This window comes from Cavia porcellus, unplaced genomic scaffold, assembly GCF_034190915.1.
Source record: "Cavia porcellus strain 051 isolate PalLab524CR breed Dunkin Hartley unplaced genomic scaffold, mCavPor4.1 scaffold_30, whole genome shotgun sequence".
Lineage (NCBI taxonomy): Eukaryota > Metazoa > Chordata > Mammalia > Rodentia > Caviidae > Cavia > Cavia porcellus.
Window position 1 is genome coordinate 43,262,878 of NW_026947513.1, and position 19,863 is coordinate 43,282,740.

Genomic DNA, 19,863 nt, shown 5'->3' on the forward strand with positions numbered 1-19,863 from the left:
AAACTCAGTGCTCACAACAGATGTTAATTTGGGCTCACGTTTTCAACCAGTTTTAGCTCCAAGGCAGAAACAGAAAGATGACAGGACAGCTGCTCACTCTACGGCAGCCCGGAACCCTGCCTCCTCCATCCAAAGCCGCCTAACCGCACCAGGTGATGCCGTCACCTTCCAAACACTTCAGATGTAAACCCCAGCAGAGGGGCAGGGAATGCTTAGAAGCCTCAGAGAGCCATGGGCAAGAGAGGAAAACACTTGAAAGAAAGAAAAAAAAGACAATATAAAGCCCTACCAAAAAAGAAAAGTCAGAATTTCTTTTAATCTTTCTAGAGAATTAATAAATGCTTACTCAGGTACAATTGTGGGTTGAAAAATATCCAATGTAGCCTACGATGAAAAAAGGACTAATCAAGTGTGGGAATGCGGTTAGAAAGGTCCCTTAATCTCACTGGCATGGAAGCACATTTATGGAGAGCACTGAAGGGTACAAAATCAATGGTGATGATAAATCCCAGATCTGAGGTCTGAAGCAATAAAGCACACCTCACTTTACCGCACTCCGTTACATTGTGCTTTGCAGCTACCTTTTTCTATAGATCAAAGGTTTGTGATAACGCTACTCTGGACAAGTGTCTCGGGTCCTTTTCTTTGACAGTTTGTGATCCCTATGTTTATGTTTCTTGTTTTGATAATTATCAAAAGATTTCAAACGCTGTTGTCATTATTATTATTTCTGCTGCGATGATCTGTGGTCTTTGGTGCAACTATTCTTATCTGTTTTGGAAGTATCATGAGGAGGCCCCCTGAGGTGGGAAACTTAACTGACAAGCATTGTGGCTGCTCACTAAACAGGGTCTCAGTGGTCCTCAGATTCCTTTCCATTTCTTTGTATTCCCTGATACACGAAAGCTCTTGTTCACTCTGAGAGGTCAGCTCGGGACAGTTTCTGGTGACCTTTCTTTGATTACTCCCTGCTTCCATTACTCGTTAGTGGCTTCTTCGCTCAGCACATAGGTAAATGATTTTGGTTAGTTTAGGATTAAACAGATTATTTGTGTAATGTATCAGAAGAGCTAACATAGATTAGCAGTTACTTGGTTTTGTATTCTGTCTTTTTGAGAGAGGGTCTTGTCATAGAGTTTAGGCTGGCTGAGAATTTACTCTGTAGCCTAGGATGGTCTTGAACGCACAGCAATCTGTCTGACTCAGCCTCCCTAGTGCTGCAATTACAGGTGTGCATCACCATGCCCAGCCTTGATCAACAATTGATAAAGTGTGGCTTGAAAACCCCTAAAAGTCTCTGTGTGCCCTCAAAAGGTCTGTGAAATTAAACTGGTGGTCCACAAATAACAGAGATGTGGAACTGTTGGCACCTCAGCAAATTGAGGTAGCAATACCACATGTTACCAGGAGTTACTGCATTGTGTTTTTCCATGCCACATAGTTGGAGAGGAGAAAATCCAATTTCATTAAGAATTCCTTGATTAAACATTAAAAGTTATAAACTATAGTACTTTTTGACTCTGAGTACATGGCTTTGTAATATTGTGAGAGACAAAATGAGAAGCACAGATGAGCACTTCTGCTAAATGCTTGAAACTTTAGACTCGAGTAAATGCACTTGAGCTGTTGTATTATTTGCATGTTGAACATACCACATTTGTTATTGAGAAATCTGTTACATATTCCAGAAGAATGCCTGACAAACTATTGTTTTTTAGGAGAAATTTGACAATTTCTTTTAAAATGAGTAAAGTGAATCATCACAATGAAAACGATTGATAGCTGATTGTAAACCCCTAGATTATGAGAATTAGAATTCTGGTAAATTTGTATGTGCACCATAAATCTGACAGCCCCTTACTATTTAAAAGACTTCATGATGGAATCAGTTTGGTATTAATGAGCATAATTTTCTGACACAAATAATGAAAGACGCCAATATTTAAAACATCTGTTTCATTCAGTGAATCAACATTTACAAAAGGAAAACATAAACGTTTATTCAAAATCGTACTCAGTATAAAAACATGCAAGATGCAAGATATAGCAATGGATTTTAATGTAATAGGCCACAGTTTATTGATGTGGTTAAAGAAAGTACAGTTTATATTTTGATGTAATTTGAAAGGACAATATCTGCAAAGATTTTAAGGTACCATTAACATTAGCTGTTCTACCTCTTGCCTCAGCTGTGTGGTCAGTTTCTTCTGTATCACTTCATCCTGTTTTCTTCTCTGTCAGTTCCCACAGGCTCCTGGGTCACCTCCTCTCACTCTGCTTCCTCTCGTAGCTATTTTTTTCAGACACTAGACACCTTGTCCAGAGGAACTGACAGAGGTTGGTTGGCCACCAGCCAGGAGACAAACTGAAACTAACATTTTCACTCACACGGAGCTAGACAACTACACTAGGACTGAAAGAAGCATCAGTGGTTAGAACCAGCAAAGAAAACGTGAAGGGCTGTGTCCAGTATCGCTTTCCACAGCCAACAGGGTAAGTGACCTTGGTACAGGTCACAAACACAATCACAATCACAGAGCAAGAGCTGTGGGGACACCGTTGGAGGGAATGGCTGAGCATTTGAACTCTGGTCCCAGAGCAGCCCTTTGTCTCTAAGCCATGCTCCATGCTGCCACGTCCCCAGAGTGACTGAGGGCAGGGCAGCCCAGGAGACAGCGACTGAAAAGCAGTCTAGGGGGTCCCACTGGGGGGCCGGGCTGGTTATCAAGAGCTGACTCCTTGGGCAGAGGTCAGGGTCAGCTTGAGCTTCAGAGGGGCGCTGTGTCCTCGCTGTAAGCACAGCTCTACACCCAGCTCTGTGCAGGGGGGAGCTGGTGGTTACCTGAGACGTGCAGGGTGAGCAGAGATGCATCCTGACTTGAGCCATAAACTGAAGAAAAGTGTCACACTCCCAAAATAACAGAAAATTTTTATTATTCTTTATTATTTTTCATTGCATGTTTTGGCTGTTTTATTCCTCTTGAACATCCCTCATGTTATTCCATTATTTATGTTCGTGTATGAGTGCTTTGCTTCCTCTCGTCTTCTTCCTGTAGTGGGTCAGGGAAGTCTCCCGTGTCCCTTTGTATTCCTCTTACTTTTATGCATGTCTCCTGTTGACTTCTTTCTTGTGTCTCACTTTCTCAGTTTTCTTTTTTCCCTCTTCCTCTTTATGTTTATGTCTTTAGATTTTTCTCTAATTAATCATATCATCCCCATACCCATTTCCCACTACCAACTTTGCACCCAGTTTCTCCTGCTATCCCTTCTAAATATATGACGTGTCTTTACCATCATTAGAGTCCTTTGCCCTCTCCCATTTCCTCCTTCCCATACCATATAACAGAAGACATTAGCAGATTGTTTTTCTTCTCTGCCTGTCTGTGGCATTACCCAGTTCCCAGACCCCTGGGCTTTAGATAGCTGGTTCTCATTAAAGTTATTGTTAAAGTTATCATTTCTCACCATTAGAAGAGATACAGCCACGGAATTTAGTGCCCATTAACTCTGAGTCAAGACTTGTTGCTAGGATGCTCACACTGCAACTGTGGCACTCCTCTTTAGGTACAAGGGAGACCCAAAACAGGGTCTCATGGTTGTTATTTCTCAACCAGCACTGACAGACAACAGTGTAACCCATTAATCTGTCACCGCAATAGCTGATTTGATTGTGCAGAAATAAATAATCTTCACTCAGTGGGCAACTTTGTGCCAGTGATCCTGTCTGCCAAATCCACCGTCACACTCAGGGAAAGGAACAGCAAGAACTCAGTACCAGATCAGACTGTCCAAGGGTGCTGCAGCCTGGCAAAAGGAGTCCCAAGTCTGAGCTGGTTTCAGTATTAGAGTGGAGACACCCGAGAGTTACGGGGTGAGCCCTCAGGCTCTCTGGCGAAGAAGCAGCTTGTGAATCATTTATGTCTCATTGCAATTTCTAATCCATGTTCCCATGAGACATCTTGTAGGTTTAAGTTTTTATGTTTCTTGATTTATTTAATAAGGTGGGGTTGTGATGTTCTTTTACTATTTCCTGTATTTGTTAAGTTGTTACTTTTATGTGTTTGTTCTTTCATCGGCTCTGATTTAATAGGTGTCTAGATTCTCTCCCTCATCTCAGCTCGCTATTTCCTCACCTTCAACCCTGAGACAATATTGTTAATGTATTTCTTTTATCAAACATGTCAACTACTCCTCTAATTTTTTAAGTTGCCCATACATAGCTCTCTCCCAGTCACTACTGGGCCCCCTAATATTAATTTTCTATCCTTCCCAGCCTGATCCTTCAACGCCCCATATCTTTCCTAGGCTATTGTCCTCCTTATCAGCAGATTCTGACAACATAGCTTCCCTCAGTCAAAAAGTAAACCTCATCCTGCCATGTCTTGCCCTTGCCCCCACGAAACATCCTCTGAAAACTCTCAGTACTAACACTCCAACTCAGTTAGAAGAGTTCCTATAGAATCAGGCCCCACATCAACTGTTTCTCCTCATGTAGCACTATTCTTCCTTAGTGTCTGTCCCTCCTCATCCAACCATTCCCACCCCATCTCAGCTATCTCATTGCAGGGCAATCACAATTAATAATGCGTCACAGTGTGCACAAAGAATAAATAAAAGGGGAGGAACAACTGCAAGGATTACCCCACAGAAGTGTTGTAAGATTGAACCTGTGGGTGCTGTTACAATCAGAAGTAATTTTTCAGCAAAACATAGAGTTGAAATCACGTAAGGTAAATAACACAAGGAGTAAATACTAGAATTCAACATATGAAGCTGAAAATTTTTCATGGGGAGGCCATATCCTATTAAAATTGCCTTAGAACCCACAAACCATCCTAATTTCCCTAGCCCCAACTGTAATAATCCCTCAAAAAGTGAGCAAAAAAGGGGCTATATATCACAGATCCACAGAGGAAAGCAGGGAGGCCAAGAAACAAGATCACCAAACTCCCCACCAGCTCTCCCAAAGTAGAGCAAGGGATCACAAAGGGAGACGAGAATATACATCAGACAGCAGAAATCTATGAAAAGCTCATAGGAAGGATGAAGAAAACAGATCATATGAAACAGGAAAAAGTTTAAAGTATTCCCTTAAAATCAGGAACAAGACAAGGATGTCAACTATCACCTCTTCTACTCAACTTAGCACTTGAAACATAATCTAGAGTTATTAGGCAAGAGAAAGGAAAAACTCAAATTATCATTATCTGCAGATGACATTATAACTACATAGAATAACCAAAGAATTCCACTAAAAACTCTTACAATTAATAACAAACTTCAGCGATGTAGCAGGATACAACATCAAAGCACAAAATTTGGTAGCATTTGTGTACAACAATAATGAACAAAATGAGAAGGAAATTATGAAAATTAAAACATTCACAGTAACTTCAAGAAAAATGAAACACTTATGAAATAGCCTAACTAAAGAAGTGAATGACCTTTACAAAGGAAACTACAGTACCATGAAACAATGAGATCGAAGAGAACATCAAGAAATGTCTCATTCCTGGATAAACAGAATCAATACTGTCAAAATAGTCATATTTCCAAGACTGTTACTCAGATTCAGTGCAGTCTAACCAAAATACCAATGGCATCCTTTACAGGTCTAGAGAAAAAATTTTAAATTCACATGGACCTAGAAGAGACCCAGAATAGCAAAAGCAGTTTTGGGAAAGAAGAGCAAAGTCAGAGGCACAGCAATCCCTAATTTCAAAACAATAGTGATAAAAATGGCCTGTTATGGAAATGAAAAAAGATATATAGATCAATAGACTGCAATGGCAAACAGAAACACCAAAATAACACCCAAGGTTTTGGGTCAGATTTATTTTATGTTAAATGGCACTGACAGGGTATCAATTGTTCCTCAAAATGTCAGTCCCTGAAGGCTCAGAGAAGGAGGTTTTTATGGAGTCTGCAAAGAGAAAATACAAAAGCAGATACTTGGCCGTCTTTGATTGGTTCTTACGATAAGCTCTGTAGTCACCAGACACACATCACTCCCCAGAATAAGAAAGCAAGTAAGCAAATAAAATCAACAAAGAAAGAAAAAAAACATAATAATGTATAGCATCAACACCTCTGGTCAAAGTGGCTTCCTCATCGTGAACTTCTGTGATTTGCAGAGTTCGCTATGGTAGTGGTGTTTCACATCTTTGAGCAATATCACTAAGCCTTAGTTTCTCTTCTGCAAAGTTAGGGTAATGGTAGCATGCTTCATACAACAGGTAGATCATTAATCAAAATAAGGTGGTTAGAGCTGTGCCTGACACAATGAGTGTGAAACTCAAAGAATGTTACACATTGTTTCACTTATTATTATGAAAATAATGAATACAACATGATGTCGATTATGACCAAGTGGATTAAATATTAAGATAATTAATAATTAATAGTCTAATTTTCTTTAAAGCACTGGTCTTTGAGCAATTCAAGAAACTGGGACAATATGTAATATAAAAGAACTAACCATGCCATTTCAAAATGAATTTATGGAATTTTAGGACAACTCCATTATATGGCTATATACTATGTATGTGTACTTTGGATTTTTGATAAATGGAAAGTTATTATCAATAAATAATGTAAAACTTACGTTTCCTCAGAAAAAAAATCCATTAAAGTATTATCTCTTAATACAGCCATTCTCGGTCATTGAAACTTAAATAAAATTTAAAGGCCATGTAAGAACTTGTAAGGTCAATTAATGTTAGTTTTCAGCAGATGAGAACTGCTTTTATTTTCTAAGAGTATTAGAAGTCATTGAACTCATGAAGACTATGTTCATAAAACAAGAACCTATGCTTCCAAAGACTGTAGGATCAAGAACATGGCCAATAACCAATTATTCTGTACTACAAAACATCATCTGCAGGGCCAGGGGTATAGTTCAGTGTCACAAATGCCTCACTGGCAAGTGCAAGGTCCGGAATTCAATTCACAGATTTAAAAAATCACCTGTAGTCACAGACATAGTCAGCCTTGAAGACGACCCACTCTGCCACCCTCCCTGTCCTGGGTCTCTCTGGCCCTTTACTGCCAACAGAAGAGGAGTCAGGGAGTGCAGGCTCCACTGACAGCTGGCCTCTGTGGCAGCCTGGAGAGCTCACCAGGGAGCAAAACCAAGCCAGTAAGACAGGAGCCCCTGACAACTCCATTGGCAGAAGGATGCCAGCCTGGACTGCAGCAGTCTCATCTTCAAATTGCCTAGAAACGCACGCGCGCGCGCACACACACACACACACACACACTCTCCTCTACCTATCCAATGGAGGAGACCAGAAAAAGCAGACAATTTCACATTCTTAAGAAAATAAATAAAAATAAAAAACAAGAAAATTGTTATTGAACAGAGATGATCTATTAACTTGTTTTGTTTAAAATACATTACACATTTTCATTGTCTACACATTCCATGCTTTCAAAATATATTACAAATAGGAAATTTCCACCAAATCTTATGCTAATATTAACAGATTGTTGTACTTAGTGCCTTGTAAGTTTGAAGTGTATTGTTTTGTTTAATTTTGCTGTCAAATTGCTTCACAATATGCAACAACTGATGAAAGTGGCAGTACAAATAAGAGATGGGAACTCAATGCCCACATCTAGACCAGGTTTATATCACCGTCGTATAGCTTCCACAAAAGTTATGACATGAAAGCAGACACTGTGTGCTCCAACACAGCCTCATAATTCCAGTCTCTCATTGCACTGTGTGCTATTTTACTATGGACAGAAATACACCCTCATAACTCCACAGAGTCGTAACAAATACCATGAACTTTGTACTATGGTCAGATAACCATAAAATGAACTAGGATTACATGTAGTAAGGGGCTGGGGATTTAGCTCAGTGGCATAAGTGCCTGCCTTTGAAGCAGGCAGTCGTGAGTTCGATCCCTGGTACCAGTAAAAACAAAAAAGCCAAAAAAAAAAAAAAAAAACATGTAGTATAGTATTTTTTAAGATATTATTTTTTAAAATTTTATTTAAAGGAAGACTAAACAAAACAGAAAATGGGTAGAAATTATACATACTTTCAAAGAAAAAATAAACGGTAAGAAATCACTAGTTGATGATTACAGATTGTTCTCTTACAAATAGTTATTCAAGATATTAAAGTGGAGCATATAAAGTGGGGGTTCAGACAGTGAGACTGCAACTAGTTCTGTTCAACTACCCAACAAAAATGTAGAAATATGGTTATAAATCCTATACACTTAAACATACATGCAGTTATCCATATCTTCAATTATGTTGAGATTGAACAAACCCAAGCAGACTAATATCGCTCTGAACAAAGAATAATACTATTTCTAGGTTTCACATTATGACACTCCAGGATCAGTACTGGATACTTTAGCGTCTCTTTTTCTTCAAAATATTTGTTCATTTCATCATGTGTCGTAAGATCAGTTCTCATAAACCATTTATAGGTTCTACACATGCATGAGTCATGCAGTAAAGTATTATAAACATTATTTTTGGTGAAAGTACTTTCTCAGCTTAAGCCTTTCTGGATCCAAAAGAGTAAGATTTCTTATTTTGTCTTGTTTAGTTTGCTTAAAATAGAAGTTCACAAGCATTTCCTCAGGTCCGCAATTCGTTCAAATAGCCAATGAGCCCACCAATTAGAAAAACATAGTAAGTATAGCTTAGGAGTTCCAGAGATGATGACCTGTGTTAGTTTTACAAGGTGCTTCTCCTAGACACCAGTCTTGGAAGCTATCCAGTTGCGGTAGGCTGTCACTCTTGTGTAGACGCCTGGCTTATTGATTTTGCCACATTCATCTCCCCAGCTCACAATGCCAACCAGGTACCAAATATTTCGTGAATTGGGATGAACTAATGGTCCTCCAGAGTCACCCTAAATAAAACAAAGAACAATGGTCACTGTGACAGTTTCCTTTCTGATATTTTAATTTTTGGTTGGCATTTCATAGAAACAATGGAAAGGTAAATAAAATAAATTGCTGCACATTTCTAATGTCAACTGTTACCAGAATACATTCCCTAACGTGTGCAACTGAACTTGAAGGTGTGATCTAGGAGATTACACACTCTAGTTCTATAAGAAAGACTTGGAAGACACATAATAGAGATGTAATTAAAATTCAGACTCATATTTTTAAAAAGTGACTAGAACCATTTTACGTAAAGAGGATAGGAAGGTAGGGAAAATTTGTGAATGGGCTAAAAGTGACTCAGACCTTTCTGAGACTGATTTTTATTGGAACAATGGCAAGAGGATAAATCCTGATGCTAAGTTCCAGAGAACTGTACACAGTACTGATATTTATTAGGGTATGACCATGTGTGAGGTACTTTGAATTTCTGTGCCTCGATTTCCTCATCTGAGAAATGAGAATCATGGTAGGGCTTACATGTTAAGATTGTGATAAGGGCTTAATAAATTACTATTTGTAAAGAAATTAGGAAAGTGCTTGAGTCAGAGTCAGCCTAACATAAGCGGTTGTTAATTATAAACACTAATTATATGTAAGGAAGAATATTTTAGTGTCAAAACTGAGAGAGACACAGAAAGAACAGTCAAAGAGCACATTAACTGAAGCATACAATTATTTCCACATCAGTAACTTTCTTAAAATAACAGCAGTTATTTATATATTATGTGGTCAATCCAAATAGCAACCAGAATTACCTGACAGGCATCAATATTTCCCTCCATGTAGCCAGCACATAGCATGGTATCCTGTATCATCCCATAATATGCTTCTTCAGAATTACACGTGTTTGTGTCGATGATTTTCACAGGTGCCTTCTGAAGTAACACTGGGAATTTACCTAGAGGAAGCAAACCTCACTGTAAAATGGAGCAGGCCTTTCCTGTGCATAAGACCTCTGCACCACTGCTGCTATTTAACCATTTGACTTTCAATGAAAAGACCCACTCAATTCCCTTACTCAAGTCTATGAAAAAAAGAACACTGGAAACTGAAAATATAATTTGAAGCATCTTTTAAATGCTGCCTTTCAAAGTCCTTCTCAAACCTGAAACAGGGAGATAATGAAACACCTGAGTAGACTAAATCTCTCTTCTTCCACAGGTGTGATTGTGTTTAGGTTCCATTTCTTAAGGTTTGGGTGTCATTTTCTTAAACCTAACAAGAAGCTCCCAACAGCAATCTAAACAATCTGTTGTAAAACATGATGTGGGGGATGAGCAGGACCCTGTGGGAGGATGAGAGGATTTCTCGGAGTAACACTGGCCCAAGAGGGGAGTATTGGAAGCATTCTGTCAGAAGGGACAGACAGGCAGCTGGAGAAAGGGCCAGGACAATAAAGGAATCCTGAACATTCTATGAAGGATGCAATGACCAAGGCCAGGGAATTGAAGACTCAGTAAACAAAGCCGTTATTAGATTGGTGGGATTCTCATGCTCAGAAATAAAACACTGTATCTTTGTAAAGAACACCTTTGCTCTGTTTAAAGTTATAATTAGCGGTACTTGCACAAGTATGCTTGCTGCCTCCCCTAAGTTCCTAAAGGCCCACTTCTAACTCACTCTTCTGCTTATAACCCCATAGTTGATCTCAACTTGGCAAAAATATACTGACTTTTGAAGCCCTAGCTGAAAAGTCCTCTTGGTACCCATTTGCCACCACCAGCTTCATGTGCCTAAGGGCTTTGTTTTTGCTTCACAATAGTCGTTGGTTTCTGCTTCACACTGTAAGTACTTTTGTTCACTCCTCTTTTGACTCTACATTGAATAGTGATTTTTTCTGGGCCAAGAAAAGAAACAATCGCTCAGAGGCTACCATCTGTTGACATCCACCATAGAATTTAGGGACTCAGTTCTCCCTTAGCTGTCTGCATTGTAATTCTTTCTGGGCTGAGAGAGGAATTCATCAATTGGCTGTAACAAAACCTTTGGACCAGAACCTTCTCGATTAGTTGCCGCTAGTAGGGGAGGTTCTATAACTGTACTGGTCTCCTAAGAATGTTCCAAGGCAAGGCAATCTGTGGTCATAACTCCATAAGCTGCTTTCCTTAAGACATAACCTGAGGCAACTCAATAGCCAGAAGCAAATAATGCCTTGCACTCTGCACCATGATTGCTAACTTTTCTTGTTGCTTTTGAATCTCACAAAGCACATTAGACATAGGACTTACCATCATAGGAAAGTGCTCCCCATCCTGTAACAACAACTCCTTCTCCAGGCAGAAGTGTCTGTGTGGCTTCAGGAAGGCAAACTCGATGCACATCATTTTTAAATACAACTTTTTCAGTGAGCCGAATGATTGCAATATCATCGTGATGTTCACCTTTGACATAGCCTTCATGAATCATAATTTCTTGAACATCATGTTGCATATAGGGGGGAGTTACGTGAGTGCCAAAGCTAACGGTAAAGTCTTTTGGGTTATTTGTCCTAATGAAACAAAAATTCTGTGTCTTTTATTTATTTCAAAATAGAAAAATACTGCCTTGTATAGCAAATACAAGAAATTCTACATCTACTGTATGCTGTTCATGACATTAATATTTCATCTCTCTGTATTCCATTGCAAGGATATGATTTTTTAAATTAACTTGAAATATCTTGAGTCCCTGAACCATTAAACATGCGAGGCAATAGGGATGTAAAAATGAAAATAAATAGCATTTGCCTTCAAGAGGCTAAATCTAATTAAAGATGGGCATAAACACTGGCAGTCATAACAATCATTAGGGTACTTGGGTATGTAATTAATGGGGATGCAAATAGGAGGAATTCAATTAGTATTTTTAAGGAAAGAGAAATTTCTTATGGAAAATAGCATTAAAGACAGGACTGAGTCCCGTTTGCCTGAAGTAGAGCAGATGTGGATCCAGAGAAGCAATGTGAAATTGGATGTTGTATTTTAGCAACTGCACATAGCTTAGAGCCTGGAAAGACGTAAGACTTGGTTAAGGAAAAGTATGAAAGCTGAGAGACTCCTCATGTTTACTGGGAAGCGGGAAAAGACTTAGACAGGCAGCTCAGCTTGTCTCCCAAACCAGGGCACTTCTGGGAGTGAAAGTGCCTCCTACAGAGCAGGGGTAACAAACAGGTAAAAACTAGAGCTTTCCCGGGCTTTTGTCCTCCGTGGGGTCTGCAACAGCATGACGAACTTACTGTCTAAAGCAGTGAGCCGCAGTCACCAGGAAAAGTTCACTGATCAACGAGGCTCCACAGTAGTGTCTGCCGTTCATCTTGAGACTGGCCTGCCAGGGCCACTCTCCCTCCTGAGCGTTGGAGCCGCCCTTGATTCTGTCGTAGGTCGCAGACATTCTTGCACGCCTCCCACAGCCTGTCAGAAAAGGTTGGTTTTGTTCCATTGAGAATACAGACAGTATTATTGATTTATTATTTTATTGTTATAATTGTTTTTTGATTTCCTGATTGATTGATAGTAGTGCTGGGGATGGAACGTAAAGCTCTCTTACTGAACTGTATTCCCAGCCCTTTTAGAAAAGTTTTTACTTTGAAACAGGGCTACCCAAAATCAGTAAATTGCTCCAGTGGAGTTTGAATTTGGGATTTCCCTGCTTCAGCCTCCCAGGGTGCTGAGATTACAGGTGTGCACCACCATACACAGCTCAAAAATAATGTGTACTCAGTTACAAAGCAGACAGTGAGCTGAGCTGTCCTTTATGGTTAAATCAGACAATATCTCGACTGAAAGGAATGCAATGGAGTTGTGCCAGAATCAGTGGCAGTCACTGGGTTCTCTCTACCCAGCATAGCACCCCTGAGGTACTGCAAGACTTAGATAATGAATAAGCCTTGGACAGAGGCAAAGTCATTCAGCCCATTGGCTCTGAAGCCAGACTCCCTAAGCATGAAGTTTGACCCTGATAGCTATTTACGAACTGGCTGAATGTAGGCAATTGTTTCACTGTTTTGTACTTGCCCTTTCTCGTTTTTAAAATGAGATTATGAGCCTATCTATCTCTCGCATTGTTACGGAGTTTGAATGAATTATCTGATGTAAAGCACTTAAAACTGTAACTCGCTAAATAATCTCGTATTTCATTTAAAAAGTATTCAAACTTACGGCTGTTGATAATTTTTTCAGCATCATCTTTACTGATTTCTGAAACAGAACAACAACAAAAAAAGCACAGTAAATTTCCTACCTAATTCATTGCAGGGCAGTGCAGAAAGTCGGTGGGACCAGCAGAGAGGGCAAGAGTGCCCAGAAAGCACTTTCAACCTCAAGATAAAGAGTCGATACAAAGGAGAGATTGGTCTATCGGAATTTAATTTTTACTGCAGGTGTATGAATGACATGGAAGTACATCTTCACAATTCTAGGAGAGAGATTTTTTTATTTAATTGGTGTTGTATTCTATATTGTCTAAAGTGGAAAACTGTGATTTGCTTTCCTTAGAAGAAAGAGAAGTCCCCACAAATGACCTGATTCCTTTCAATATACAAAAACAACATTTAGACAGTGACCTGTATTGTAATGGCAGATCTACATATTCATGTTTCCAAAAGTTATAGGAAATCAGGAAAAGAAGACTGAAACATCATTACTTAAATGAATTGTTTCAAATATTGATGTCTACTTTAGAATGAGAAGCAGTTATAAGGCACGGCATTATTGTGACTTGGCTGTGTTTTTAATAATGAAGACTAGAAGTAATTGCTCTGCAGTGAATGACATTCATTTTAAAATACGTGAGGTTCAGCACTGTGCCTGGTGTATATGCTGTACTCAATGCAGCGCTGCCCACGCCTGGTGCAGACGCTTACCTGTGAGCCTAAGGGATGCGGGGTCTGCAGTGAAGGATCCCAACTGGCTCCTCAACATCTGGTGTAAGATGCTCTCGATTCTTCTCTTTGTGTTTTCTGTCCTTGAACTGGAATCCTTGAACACCAGCCATATGTGTGCTGTCACCCTGTTGCCATCAGGACTGGAAATGACACAAAGATTCTAAGTACTGCTAAAACCAGTGTTCACTTCTTTCTTTCCAGATCTTTCATATGTGATATCTTTTGCTCTGTTTGGTGCTGGGCCCAGGTAAAGTTCTGGCTCACCACATGCATGTGGCAGTGGTATGAAGTGAGGTTGTAATATTCAATTTGGAAGACAACTAACTTTACAAATCTGAAAAAAACAGGAAAAGGCTGAAGCACAGAGTAAAGATACCATCTAAGAACTGGGATCATTTAGTCATGCAATTATCAATCATTTCCTGACCTATTGATAGACAGCTGGATTAGGAGCCATCGGGCAATGCAAGGGTAACTAAGATATGGTTCCTACCATCTCAGAACTTCCAGACTTTTACAAATAACTATAAAAACTGAGGCAGGAACAAGACATTTATTTTGAGATATTAGGAGGAAAGATAAGTCTTTTTTCAACCTAAAATGATCAGAGAAATTTTCATGGATGAGCTGATGTGCACACTAGAATTTATTTTTATTGCAGCTTCATTATCAAGAAGAAAATTTAATCAGAGTAGAGGACAGATTTTACCAGAGAATAATTAGACCTTAATTAGCATTGATTGGGCATCTGCTTTGTCACCACAGTTATCACATACATTTTGTTGTCTCCGCAATGCCCTGTAGCATTGTCATTATCTTTGCATAAGCTCTTTCATAAGCTCTCTCATAAGAGACCTTGTGCAAAATGCACAGGAATACGTGTCTACTATATAAGACTTAGATTCGGTGCAGTTGATTTCATAACCTGTACGCTTTACTCTGTGTACCCACCACCTGTGCCTGCTCACCCTGCATCTGTGGTGTCTGAGACTGGCTCAGATGGAGGAGGGTGCAGGGACAGCCTGATGAGAAGACTGCTCTCACTGTGATATCAGCAGGGATAGCCTGATGAGAAGACTGCTCTCACTGTGATATCAGCAGGGATAGCCTGATGAGAAGACTGCTCTCACTGTGATATCAGCAGGGACAGCCTGATGAGAAGACTGCTCTCACTGTGATATCAGCACGGATAGCCTGATGAGAAGACTGCTCTCACTGTGATATCAGCACGGATAGCCTGATGAGAAGACTGCTCTCACTGTGATATCAGCAGGGATAGCCTGATGAGAAGACTGCTCTCACTGTGATATCAGGGAAGATTTATTTGGGGCTGAGAAAAGAATGGACAATCCAATGTCGAGAAGCCTTGAGGTTAGCAGCTGACATGTCACAATTGTGCTTTGGGTCCCCAAAGGGACACTCACTTTGGCATATGAATCAATAATAGTTTCTAGGAAACACTCAGTTCATATAAATTTGATTTTTGTAGCAGTGCATGCCAGTGTGAAAAACTTTATCCTGTGGCCTCTCCATTCTCTACCTGACCTGCCCCACTTAAGGAGTTCTGAAATTGCATGCACTGGAAAATGAAGCAGAGTGATTACAGTCACCTCTGAGAAGTCCTTGGAACCTTCAACTTTAGTTTTCCATTTCTGCACAACACTAAATTGACCCCTAAGATTTATTATGGTTGAAACCGTAATCCGTTGTGAAATCTCAGGTTATATGAGTCAAGAATGGGAAGATGGACAGGCATTAGTGGCAGAGGGTATAACCAATAAACATCTTGATGAAAATGTGTTCATTTGGGAATATTTTCACACACACTTGCTTTTTTATTCTGAGCATGCTTACATCAGTAAGAAATGACAAGTGTCATCATTGCATCTCATAGGATAGAAGACCAGATTCAAAGTGATGCTGCCACTCATCCAAGACTCTAGGGCTACTAAATGACCAAAGCTGGATTTAGACTATCTACTTGCTGCTATTCTTTACTATTCGAAATGCACGTGAAGGGAATGCAGTACAGTTCTTTTACTTCTCAGAAACTTTTCTCCACAGTTGGAGATGAGATGTTTTCCTGATGCCTGGACAGCTCTCCTTGGTATCAAGCTTGGCTAAAGATACGTTTTCATCAATACTATATCTAAGAAGCACCTTAGGGACAGATCCAGGGTTTAATCGACTGGCAAATAGAAAGATGGAAGAAAAGTTGGCCTATATTTATGCCAGGGAGAAACCAAAATATTAGAGTGTCAGATATTTGTCTAAGAGATTGAGATTTTTCTGAATATAAATACTTAGGAAATTAGAAGGATAAGTTACCTATAATTTGAAGATCAATACATTCCCAAAAGATGTAATAAACTCAGTATTCTGTGCCTAATTTCTGCTTTCGCTTTACTGAAAAATAGGTTTGACATGTATGATAGTGTTGGACATTAGTAATCATTGTCTAGTGACTATAAACTCTCAATAGACATTTTGAAGCTGGAAGGCTAATGAAATCTTTGATGGTTTGGCCTCGTCTTCAGGAGCTGAGTGTAAGTTACTTACACCAGTGTGATGACTTGGGAATTGATATATTGTCTGTAAATGTCAGAATTTTGAAATGCATCGACCATCTGTTAAAGAAAAAAATCAAATATCAAATTCTATTACACTTATATTTTACTATATTTATATTTATAGTTCAAATAATTAGGAAGATACAAACTTACCTTAGTTTCAAGGATTTCACTAAGGTAGTTATTTTCTTGGGATGTCTCCCTTCCATAATTTTTATTATATGAGATATCTAGCACTTCAAAGCTTCCTCGATAATAGTTAGTTCTATTTTCTGTGAGATAAAGAAATGACCCAAGAATTAAATTACATGGACTTCAAATCTAAATATAGATTGCATAATAATACCAACTGACATGCATTATGTTCAGTAGACATTCATAAACTCATGTGAATCTTTCTGGTACAGTTGATTATATAACATAACCCCTGGGGAAAGTGGTTGTAGCACTGATACTGGAATAGACACATCTACACACATTCACATACATACACACATCAAGCAAAGCTCATGAAAAGAGGAACATCACGAGTAAGACAGAAAAGAATATAAATTGTAATGAGATTTTGGTTTGCCCTAGTCAATTACCTGATTATGAATTAAAATGGTTACCATCATCTACTATACTAGTGTGTCCACATGAAGATATTTTAGAAAGATCTTATAAGAAGTGTGCATTTTCAGAAGAAATATAAAGTAATTTGCCCAATATGGGATGGTTGTTAATAACAGCCAAGACTTAAAACTCAACCTATGTCTTGACACCAAAGCCCACGGCTAAGTCATTAAATTTCTTTCCTAAAATTCAGAGATACTAAGCTACTTGATATATGTCACATATCTGATATGTGATATATTTCATATATAGCAATTAGGAATCTGCTATGTACTGTGTGCAAGTATAACAAGAACTAAGTAAATGTTCCTTTACAAGACAGCTGCTCTTGCATATCATCATGTGGAAGAGGCAGGGTCATTACAGACGAAATCAACACATGAGGGCTAATAAGGATACAATTCAGTGATGAACTTAAGTTTTCACCTGCAATTTCTATATGGACTAAGAGAAGGGGAACACCACAGTAAAAACTAAACATGTAAACAAGTAAAATATGGTGTAATAATTGCCCAAGAGAGAAACATTTATGAGGTGCAGAGGTAGCCTGGAGGGCAGAAGTGGAAGGGTCTTCCTGGGGAGGAACCTATGAGAAATGGGTGGGTGTTTGCCAGGTGTGAGCTGAAGTGTGGAGATGAGAATCTACATATGTGTTTGTGGTATTGCTAGTGTTGTTACACAAATATTAAAGATTTTATAGTGCTAAAGTGATAGAAAAAGAAGTTAGGGAGTGCTGAAAATGGATTGCTTATACATGATAAACATTGTTGATTGCAGTTAGCCAACCCATGGGCCATTTACTTTTCACTATAGAGATCAAACTTTACAGTTATAAATTGTTATTGAGAAATGAATGATACAAAAGCAAGGAAGATTTAGCAAATACATAATTGATGCTCCTGAAAAAAATCAGCAGAACAAACAGATTTGAACGTGCAACTTGAAATTCCTCATTGTATTCTGAGAAACATTTAAGGATAAACACACTAGGATAAACTTGGCTTGGTGACTCTAAAGTACAAAAAAGCCTATGATTATTCAGGCAGAAAAAAATAAGGACAAAATAATTTACATTTACAAAAGGACATGTTCAAGACCTTCATTCTAACACTAAATGGGCAAAAGAGAAGGGAGTGAATTCTAAGAAAAGGTAATGTAAGCAACCTTTTGATTAGCTTTTATTAATATATGTAAATTCTGAGGACTTCCAACAGTTTAAAACCTTAAAAGAACGACTTCAAGAAGATACAGTGCTACACTGGAGATCAATCATAAAACTTAGCAATCAAGGATATTCAGTTGAAGATGATAGATTTAACCAATACTATATTTAAGGCAATTTTTCCAAAATCCCCTTGAAAATGACAAGAAAGGGAGTTGGGTGTTAGCTTCAAAGTAGCCCACAAAGGCAGTAACATGGGAAGAAGAGGCACCAACACTTGTATGGAAGCTGGAGGCAGGCGACACCGTGAACCCGAAGATAGCATGGGAAATGCAGGTGCTGTTTCATACAAAAGAATTCTAACTGGCAACAGGAAATTTCACAAGTAGGGAGCAGACATGAAGGAAAATAAGTTACAGCAGCTAGATCCAGTATCTTCTCAAATTTTAAGGTATTTTGTCCAAGGAGACTGAGACCCAGCTAAAGTATATCGTATAAAAGATTTCTACATTCTACATCCCAAGTTGTCTACAAAAAGCTAAAAGTGACTAATTTACACAGACAAAAGATGTGAAGGTTTCTTCTTGGTCTGGGAATCCTGACCAATTCAAGGCAAAGCTAAACAGGCTCATAATTTAGATTCTTTCAATGCAATAACCTAGATTGGGCAGCTATGATAAAAGTCATTGTCAAAAGACCACACACACACACACACACACACACACCCCTTCCAGCCTCTCTGTAATACCAAATATTAAATGTCCGAAAATACCAAAAGAAAAAAATATTTAAGCATCTATTATGAAATTATGCAATATAGGCAAAGAAAGTCTGGAGGGGAGGGACTACTCAAGTAGCCATTTTCAGCCATTATTGTACTCAGAGAAAATTTTTGTAAGAAATAATATCAAGATGCTATATAAAGAATATTTTTAAAAAGAAATTTTGGAATTAAAGATGAATAGTAGAAATAGGAAATTTAATAAAATATTTCAAAAATAAGTTTAAGAATGATTTTATTTTCAAAAAATTGATGAAAGGATGGAAAATAAAAAGAGAAAAAAATAATCAGAGGCCTATGTAAAAGGGCTCATATCTGCATTATAGGAAGTTTAGAAAGAAGGCAAAGACAAAAAAATCAAAGGAATAATGTAAGAAAATCTCCAGGAACTGAAGTATCATATGAATTTTCAAATTGAAATAACTGATCAAATGCCATCAAATTGAAAGAAAAGTTCTCTAGACTATGCTACATTATCAAGAAACTTCAAAATAACGTGCAAAATGAGCACACACAATACAATTTCCAAAGATGAAGGATGGGGAAAAGCATCCAAAAAATTCCCAAATTATAATGCCATTAGCCTTCACAATAGAAAGTTTAAAAACAAAGACAATAGGACATCAGTGTCAAAATTCAGAGGGAATTTTTCCCAACTAGATACAATATTATTAATTAAGTAATTAATGTTAAAAGTAATACTGAAATAATTTCAGACAGTTGAGTGTCAAAAGTGTATACTTTCCAACATAACCCTTTTTCAAATCCTGGAATACACACACACACACACACACACACACACACACACACTGAAACTGAATGATTAAATAATAAAAAGGAAGTAGGAAAACCAACCATTAGGAGATTAAATTCAACAACGGAAGGTGGTCACCATGATGCTGCTGAAGAGAGAACCTAAAATGGCCGCTCTGTGGCCAGGGTATGAATGAACATGG

General features: G+C 38.5%; 1 protein-coding gene across 1 annotated transcript in view; it reads right to left on the reverse strand.

Annotated features, from left to right (window-relative positions):
- Window positions 1-7,367: 7,367 nt before the first annotated feature.
- Tmprss11b (transmembrane serine protease 11B) overlaps window positions 7,368-19,863 on the reverse strand; it is a 33,809-nt gene continuing 21,313 nt past the window's right edge. The window contains exons 4-11 of the mRNA XM_063240554.1: window positions 16,503-16,621; window positions 16,339-16,406; window positions 13,759-13,919; window positions 13,055-13,093; window positions 12,133-12,307; window positions 11,147-11,406; window positions 9,674-9,816; window positions 7,368-8,878 (exon numbers count right to left, since the gene is read on the reverse strand). Of these exons, the coding sequence (XP_063096624.1) occupies window positions 8,717-8,878; window positions 9,674-9,816; window positions 11,147-11,406; window positions 12,133-12,307; window positions 13,055-13,093; window positions 13,759-13,919; window positions 16,339-16,406; window positions 16,503-16,621 (1,127 nt within the window). The 3' untranslated portion in view covers window positions 7,368-8,716. The remainder of the gene's footprint in view (window positions 8,879-9,673; window positions 9,817-11,146; window positions 11,407-12,132; window positions 12,308-13,054; window positions 13,094-13,758; window positions 13,920-16,338; window positions 16,407-16,502; window positions 16,622-19,863) is intronic.